Source organism: Pinus tabuliformis, chromosome 2_1, assembly GCF_031772625.1.
Source record: "Pinus tabuliformis cultivar Carrire ecotype Pingquan chromosome 2_1, CPIR1, whole genome shotgun sequence".
NCBI lineage: Eukaryota > Viridiplantae > Streptophyta > Pinopsida > Pinales > Pinaceae > Pinus > Pinus tabuliformis.
In genome coordinates, this window is record NC_142299.1 from 570859569 (window position 1) to 570868836 (window position 9268).

A 9268-nucleotide genomic window follows, 5' to 3' on the forward strand; every position below is an offset into this window, starting at 1 on the left:
GACAATTGAGGCAAGTTCAATTGTGTGGATGGAATACGTGAAGGATATGGAGAGGAACTCAATCTCTAACACCTGGCAACTATGAAGAACAAGATGTGTTCATCTTGGGATTAGAAGGTAGCAGTGTGAGAAGATAACCAGAAGGTCAAATTTCGTACTACAAGAAGGAAGATCGTTTTTAGCTCAGAAGTCTGGGAAGGCTTGACATAATGCCTTCATGATTGAAGACATGAAAGTGATGTGCAAAATGGATGACCTGGAACCTGTTGTGAGAAGATGTCTCCGTGACTTGTGATACTAGGAAAGGAAGCATGCTTGGTATAATGAGATGCAAAGGAAAGAGGGAGCCATGCAAGCTTTGAGGAACTAATAGCTGAATGAAAGACAAGTAAGAGAACTTGTGGAAGTCTGGAATCTCCTCTATTTGAGGAGTAAAAGGAGTCCCCTCGAACAGTAACATGATATCCTCCCTGTTTGAAAGGGAGTGATGGTGGATAGTTCTTATCCTTATGTGTCATGCACTAGACCAGGACTAATAGTCGTAAGTCTTAGTGAAGGACATAAGGAAAGAATGGTATTTGAAGGATTGGATAAGCATCTAAGACTAGTACTCCTTGAGGATTGGGAATCCAAGATAGGAAGTAGTCTCGTGAACCGACACTCTTTGAGGATATGATAGGTATCCAAGATAAGAGTGGGCGAAGAGGACTGATATTCTTTGAGGATTCAGGACCAAGAATCCAAGATAAGAATAGTCCTAAAAGGACATACCTTGTGGACATCCAGATGGGGTATGTGCCTTGTAGAGGTAGTGCGGTATCACATGTAAAACTTCCCAGCATAATGCTCTAGAATAAAATAGGGCTTGTTTAGTTAGGCCTCAGAGACAACGCTGGTTGATCATAATGTTGATGCTTACAAGATGGCTTATCAATTTGACTCTTTTTATGAGAACTTTTCAAAGGGAGTATTGTCCTTGTAACAGTTCGTCAATTATGAATACCTCCCTAGTTAAGAGGGAGTGTTGGAGAATGTAACTAGTTCCGGTCTTCATAATTATCATTTGACTCGTGTAATGATGTAATCTCTTTGTATTGATCAAAAGAGAGAAAAATTGTAAAATAAATTTATTTATAAAGCATGGGTTTCATGCTTGGGCCAATGGTCAATAGGTTGAAGCATCCATTGTATGCTTATAGGGTTTGTTATGAGTCAAAGGTCAATGTTACATTGTAAAGACCCTTTTGGGCACATGTGTGAAATAAATAAGCATTATTTTGTATTTTAGAAGAGTTTAGATACTCCAAAAGGAATCAAGTCGGCCTTAAGTAGGTTTGAAGAGCCACATAAAGGCTATAAAAAGGGATGACTTCGCTCTCCATAAGGTAAAACAAGAAGCTCACATTCTTTAGCTTGAGGTTTGCGGTTTGGAGGAAGTGTGAAGGTCTGTAAGAGGATGGTCAAGGGCATTTCGTAGGAGGGCTGATTTGTCGTGTAAGAGACCTAGGGTTACCTCAGGTATAAGATAACAAAGAGATCAATTATATGGTGAATTTCCTTGATGCTGCCCTTGAAGATCACTTGGATTATTCGGCTGGTCATCTTGTGTTTTGGAGGAAGCTAAGGGTCTTGTTTTTGGTCTTGGAAGTCTCCTTTGAATCAATTCTATAAGAAGAGAAAGTTCTTTTGGGTTTTCCCCTTGGAGGGGTTTTGCCTTGGCTTGGAGCCTATATCTTGTGTTCATGTGATCTTTATTGTTTTGACATTTATTTGATGATGAGAACATAAACATAATAATGACAAGAAGAACTTAATATCACAAGTAAATGTCATGAAAGGAAAATGTTAAGTTAAAAATGTTGCCGCCTTTAATTTTTCGACAGTCTCATTGGACTAGAGTCAAATACTAACCTCTTAGGTGAAGTGAGGGAACAAGAATACAGTCAAGATTTGTCAGTCATCTAGATCACCCCTTGATTCATATTAGTATGCATGAAACATTAAGTGAAAGCACATGATTACAAAATGGTTAAAGTACCTGTTGATCGATGACCCACCTTCCTTTAAGAAGGGATTCCGGATGGGAGAGAGAGATATGACTGGAGTGATAAGTGGAGAGTCCATGGCATCATGTCACATGCTGATCAATAGGGCCACTGGCTGGTTGGCTGTCCAAAGAGGAGAAAACTTTTCTCCTTGGGGTTACCCACTTTTTGGTGGGTAACATGAACCATTTGTTAAGTGTAATATAAACAGTTCCTATTTACAATCAAAGACAAAATTTCCTGTAAAATATATTGATTGATAAGAAATGATGATACAATGACCCTTGTGACAGTTTACTTATAGCATTGACTTGTCACGAGGTGAAAGGGTATGTGCCCCTTGACTTTTCATTTAATTAAGTAATTAATTTCTATTTATCTTTATAATTGTGTTTATAACATTGTCGCCCTCTTGAGGAATGCTTTGTCCTAAAAACATAGGAAACAATTTTTTCTCTAGTTGGGCACGTCTCCGTGGTGAAATGAAGTTTATCTATGTTTATGGGTTTGACTTCGTTCACACTTTGAGTGTTGGTGAGGTTCGTGTGTATTGTTTGCATCTTTTTGAGAGTGGAAGCTTTAACACCATATAGTTTATAGTGTTGTCCTTGCCAATTAAACTCCATGAACTATTCTTCAAGGTTTGTAGTATAACTTCCCAACTACATCAACCATTCTGCACCTAGCACTATATCCATCTCTTTAAGCGGTAGAACATAGAGTTCTGTTTGTAGTTCCAGCTCTTGTATCTGAATTGAAACCTTATGACATTTTGTTACTTCTTCTACCTTTTGTCCATTAGCGGCCGTCAAAATGAGGTCTTTGGTGGGGTACACAAAAAGTTTTAGTTGTTTAGCAACAACAATGTCTATACAATTTTGAGTATTGCTAGAATCTACGAATATTGTGACATTTCTATCTTTTATGACTCCTTTAAGCTTCAGGGTCTTAAGTTGTGGTTTCCCTATCATATTGTTGGCAGAATTGTAGGGTTTTTTTTTCCTTAATCACTGGATCCTTTCCTTTCTGAGATGTGGTGGAACTTATTTCTAACCTTGCTGTAGCTATTTCTTAAATATACATCATTTAATACATCATAACTTCCTTCTTGGTCTGGGATACATCCTCTTGATTCTTTAACATCAACAGTAGTTGTGAAATACTGTAGTGTATGCTTTCTTTGATGAAAGTTGAAACCTTGTTCCATCTATGGCTTCCTGCACTATTAGGGGACAATGGGCCCACCAAACTCTTTGGCAATGTGCTTTAGCTCCAATTTTGTGCTGAAAAATGTGTAACTGCAGACTGTACTCACGTTTCCTTTCAAGATCATTCTGTTCCGTTTTGTTGATTTACCATAAATTTAATTGTCACTTTTAGCATGAAAAAGCCAACTTAGGGAGTTTATTACTGGAAAGATTCGTTGTTGTTGAGACCATCTTTGTGTTCATTGCTGGATCTGGTTTCTTGGAGGTTTTCTTATTGATGCTTTATGCTCGAGAGTTGAGAGTACCTTGAAAATGGAAGGGTAAAACACCTTGTTACCGTTGAAAATTGTAAGTAAGTTTGGTCTTCATAATTATCATTGTACTTGTATCATTATGTATTTCATGATAGAGAAAAAGAAGAATTTTTATTATTATTATTATTTCTTAGTCATGCATGTTCTTCGTGCTTCTAGGGTTTATTAAGTCAAAAGAAAAATTGTCACGAGTCAATCTATTGTACTTGAGTCAAGTTCCATTTGGACTTTTGAAAGAAAGAAAAATAATTTTACTTGAGCCAAAGAGTCATTTTGTCACCCACAAGACCAAGGCGGCCCTGGAAGGGACAATTCGACCTCCTGGATTTGTATATATAGAGAGCAGTTCGACCTCATTTGGACACACATTGGCAACTACGATTTCTGTGCAAGCAAGAGAAAGAAGATAAGCGAAAACCTAAGGAAGAAGAACAAAAGGTCAAAGGAGATAGAGTGAAGGTCAAGAAGGAAGAAAATCAAACTTTTGTTTGTCGTTCACACGTGTGAAGTACTGGGGCAACTCTGTGAATTACAGGGCATAAATTCTGTTTCTGCAAAGGTGCTGGGGCAACTCTGCGAAGTTGCAGGTCCAAAATTCTGATTTGAAGAGCTTTGACCATCGTTGACTTGGTTGGACTTGACTTGGTTGAGGAAGGCTTGAAGGAGGGCTGACTTGGGTCTTGTGGAAGGTCTTGGTCTTGGTTTTTGGGTCCTGGATTTCTCACTTTGATCTGATTCTATAAGAAGAGAAGTTGGTTGGGTTTTCCCCTTGTGGGGTTTTGCCCTGGCTTGGAGCCTATATCTTGTGTTCATTGTCTTTTTGTGATCTTCATGGTTTATGTTTTGGTAATTGTTTGATGAAGAGAACATAATAAAAGTAATAAGAAGCCAACATATATTCACAAGCAATTATCAAGTAAAAGAAATCAACCCTAATTTGCTAGCCTATTGGTTTCTCAACAGTTACTACGTTGGTTAATTTGGTTATTGTGGATATTCGCTTGACATGTATTGTGCAAACGTTACAGAGTTCACTGTTGTAGTTAACTAAACCCATTCAATGCATGTCTCGAGATTTTTTAATCTTATTACTTAAGGGGCTAATTTGCGAAAATTAACTGTACATAATGGAATAATGTCAAATTGTATATGCATGATATGTTTTGCTGGTATCTGTGATATTGGAAAGCTGCCTGCAGGTTAATAGTTAAATTCTTTCCTGTTGCAGTTAGGCCAAAAGTTCTCTCAGCCAGCTCCTGAAGAAAATTATTACGCCCAAACGAAATCCATGTTATCCAAACTTGGGCTTCAAAATTATGAAAAGAATTTCAAGAAGGGTTTGCTTACCGACAATACCCTGCCTCTTTTGACGGACAGGTTAGTCTAACCATTCAACTTTGCTGTTTTTCAAAACATATTGTTCTGAGCTGCTTCTCAGTTCACATGAATTAGCACACTAGTCACTATTCTTTTGCTAATTGATGGCATTTGACAATATCAACTATTTGTCCATTTACTGCAGTGCCCTAAGAGATGTAAAAATCCCTCCTGGACCAAGGCTTCTCATTCTTGACCATATTCAAAGGTCAGTTTTGCTTTATCATTCAAAAATGCTTACAGCTCTATTTCTGTGGACGGGCTATGCTCGTTTGGGATTTCAACAACCTCAGAATTTTTTTAACCCCAGGGTTTCTTCTAATTTGTGATTGCAGGGATCCAGATTCAGAGTGGAGGGGGAAGCAGTAGAATGTCCCATTACCGGATCCAAGGTTCTCAAGGAGGATGAAGGACCCGCTTATGCTTTTCAATTCTGCACATTGAATTTTGATATTATATTATCTGGGTAGTGTTACGAATATTTCAATATTCAACTGGTTCTGTTATTTTCTCTTCAATCGTCATAGGAGTGGCTTCTGTGGTAGTCAGAGAAATTTTATATTCAAAGCAATTGTCTGGAGAGACTTCGTACTCAAGATTTAACAAGTAGGGAACGCCTGCATGTGTTTTAGGCTTTCAGCCTACACAATACTTTGTACGACACATGCTTTTTAACTGTCGAGGCAATGTTTATATGTTCTTTTTGGGTCACTCAGGATTAGGGATACCGTTACTGCTCGTGTCAAAATTATCTCTTCGATGCGTTATAATCCTGTACTGGAAATGGTTATAACATTTAAAAACTGCTTTCGTGATTTTAGCTTCTTATATAATTGATAAAATATCATTTTTCTTGTTGAAAATGATGTAGCATGTTTAAGGTTTGCAGAGCTCAACTGGAGACTTTTAATTATAATTTGAAAGCTATTTTCAGCTTTCGAGCTGCATTTGTTTTTTAAAAGTTTGGGCGCCAGTAAAGGAAAGATGAAGGTAAATTTGCGAGCTATTGCTCTAGTCTCTGAATCGGCCTTGAAGTAATATTGCATGCTGTATTAGTCTATTTTGCGACACAGCTGGACAGTAGGTTTTATCATTTATGCAGTTACCCTGCTGTGAAACCTTATTGACAATGTCCATTATCATCAATCACAGGGGATATAATCAACGAATATCCTGTTATTTTGAAGAATAATCCAGAACAAAATAAAAATTACTCGTTGTACGAGTTTCCTAAATGGGGTTATGTGCACACGGGTATCAAAAACTCAGGAAAAGTGAAGTTTTCGGGGGCACCAAAAACGAAATGTCAAATATATTATAAGAAATTTGAAAATCTAAAAACGAAATGTCCTCGAGGACTGCTGCTTAGACAATAAGGTTTGAAGGACAAAGAATACCTATTATGAGTTAAACATGCAGGAATTGAATATCAGTGGGAAAATAACAACATTTTTCCCACTCATTTGAGTTGAACACAATTGAGAACATAAACGAATGCGTTAGGATGAGAAAATTATTACTATTTAACCTCTAAAAATGAGAGAATTATTTCTATTTAACTTCCAAAAATGTAAAATGAGCGAAAAAAAAAATGTTTGTTTGTTTGTTTTTTTCGTAAGAAAATGAAAATAAAAATAAAATTAAGTTGATGTTTCATATGCTAATGGTAAAAATAATAAAAAAATTAAACCTTTAAGAATAAAAAAAACATATATATAAAACTTCTCTTCCTTTTTTTTTTTCAAGTCCATTTGAGGATTTTGTTTTGTAAGGTAGCCCAGGTTTGAAACTTGTATTTGGGAGGAAACAAAGAAAAAGTCAAACCATATCAAGGATTCACGTTTTAAGTTGACGGTATAGATGTCCCTGGTTTACACTTTCTTAGACCATTGGTTAATGTAACAAATCTAACACACACACACAATATATATATATATATATATATATATATATATATATATATATATTACAACACGATTGTCCAAATTTCACTATTCTTTCAGCCTCACTCCTACCCCTACCGGATTTGTTGGCTAGAAGAGAAGCGTTGTAAATTGATTACAAATTGCCAAAACTTACAGAGGATCCAAAAATGGAAACAACAAAAGGCCCAAAATACCCCTAAGATCAAGAAACAACCAACTAACATTAAGGAGCAGGAGGGTGAGTTGGATCTGGATTATCCATTTCATTACCGGGCAGGTCTGGAGGCCGAAGTTCACCATGCACATGATATTCGAGGCGAGGCATTCCCCCTTCCAAGTGCTTCAGTCAGTCTAAGATTCTCCTTTGGCTCAGTTGAATTTAAGCCAGCCAGTCCTGCATGTTCCATTGATTGTATTGCAGATCGTTCATGAAACTCATGACCTCATTATGGTCATCATGATGAATCTAACCTAGCTGCTCTAGGAGATACATGACATGCCTAAGCTGAGAATCCAGGAGAAGGGACCAACTCCTCTTGCATCTCTACTTGTACCCCACCTTCTCTTCCCCTTGGTGTTCGACCCTTTGTCCTCTAGGCCCGAACCCTCTTCGAGCATGCCCACGATGTGTGTGCATAATCACAACTATACCAAACCACCAAAACTAGCCACAAATGTCCAACGCTGAGCGTAGACCCTGCCACCACCCCAAGCCTTGACACCCAACAGAGGGATTCCATTAATTCCCAACCCACACCTTGCTAAAGAAAGGTAGCGGCTTGCTAATGCTGGCTCCTCTCCCTTCTAAAATACTGGCCCAAAATACAACCAGCGTCCTCCACTCAATTACAACCCTGACCCTAAAGACTCAACACTTGACACAACAAGAAAACGAAACTAGAAGCGCTGAGGGCAGCCTAAGAGACCCTAAACTCCAATGCCAAAGAGAAAACTTGCATGTGCCCAACACTGGCCAAGGGTTCCCGCTCACAACAACGAAACTAGAGCAAGGAGTTACCCAAACCAATCCCACTACCCAAACATTACCCAGTAACCTCCAATTACAACTGCGAAGGACCTTGAAGGCCTGGTGGCCAAGTCGCTGTAATCCCAAAAGAAAAGTTAACGGAATACAAATACAACCATGGAACTTTCCCCTTCGCCACCAAGAGGGTAATTTAGTATGAATGTCAAAACGATAGACTAGAAAACTTACCAAGAAATCACAACAAATCCCCAATTCAGACCTTCACCACTAGTTACCCAAATCTAGAAGCATCTCCTCCATGTTGGACTCAACCAATGATGGAGCAAGCTTTGATGTGCGGTTTCACTGGGATCCCAGACCTAGCATACATGACCACCACGAACACCACAATCGTTGCTCCACTTGCATTCGGAAAATTCTAATACAATGAACTAGAGCCAAAGAGGCATGCATAGGCTGACGTCCTGTGCAACCCCTTCTAAACTTCCACCACACTCTAGTATGCCCAGCTTACCAACAACTTTACCATGCTTGCCAACCCACTTATAAGGTTGACTCTCCTTTCCTTGAAACTTCTATGCACTGTATCTTGGATGCAACCCCTACGCCACATGTCACTTAGGTGATTTACTGAGAGGGGCTAAGCCCTGCCCTGAAGACCAATGTGACTATGTTCTCTCACCCCATCGGGGCACACACTAGCCTTATATATATGAAGGGAAAAATATGCTTAATTGTCTCTCATACATGTAAAACGAATTAAGAAAAAGGTGTGGTAAGATCTTTGTATTTGTGCTTTGAGTGATCACATTTTTGTCTCCCTTTTGTTGTTTATGGTTTATTAACCAAGTTAGTCTCCTATAATGTAAAATGAATTGGAAAAAAAAAAACATGTGGTAGGCTCTTTGTATTTATGAGTTGAGGGGTAGCAATTTCTTCTCTTTTTCGTTGTTTATGGTTTATTAACCAAGTTAGCCCAAGTCTTGGTGGGCTGGTTGTGAAATTCTATGAAAGTTCAAAAAGAAAATCCAAAGAAATGTTTTCAATACATTCCATTTTTGGCTTTAAAAAAAGGAAAATATAATTAAAAAAAGAGTCCAAAATTCATATATATATATATATATATATATAATAATTGTTCTTTAGTATATATTTATCTTTTGACCTTTTAATATGCAATGTTTTGTTTGACTTGATTTAGTCATTATATTTTTATGAATTCTGTTTTTATTCTCCTTTATATTATTAATTATTTTAGCACATTATTTATTAATCTTGTATTTTTAAACGTTATTTGTTTATGGTATATTCTTTATGACCGTTTTATTTCTACTGTTTGACTCAATTCTTTGTGCATATTCTTCAATATTTATTCTCTTGCTCAGATCAGATTTTTCCATCTTAGTCATGA

General features: G+C 37.5%; 1 protein-coding gene across 1 annotated transcript in view; it reads left to right on the top strand.

Annotated features, from left to right (window-relative positions):
• Window positions 1–5655, top strand: part of LOC149201726 (Mitochondrial import inner membrane translocase subunit Tim17/Tim22/Tim23 family protein) — a 95744-nt gene extending 90089 nt beyond the window's left edge. The window contains exons 4-6 of the mRNA XM_089402994.1: window positions 4796–4944; window positions 5090–5152; window positions 5280–5655. Coding sequence (XP_089259120.1) covers window positions 4796–4944; window positions 5090–5152; window positions 5280–5313 — 246 coding nt within the window. The 3' untranslated portion in view covers window positions 5314–5655. The remainder of the gene's footprint in view (window positions 1–4795; window positions 4945–5089; window positions 5153–5279) is intronic.
• The last annotated feature ends 3613 nt before the right edge of the window (window positions 5656–9268 follow it).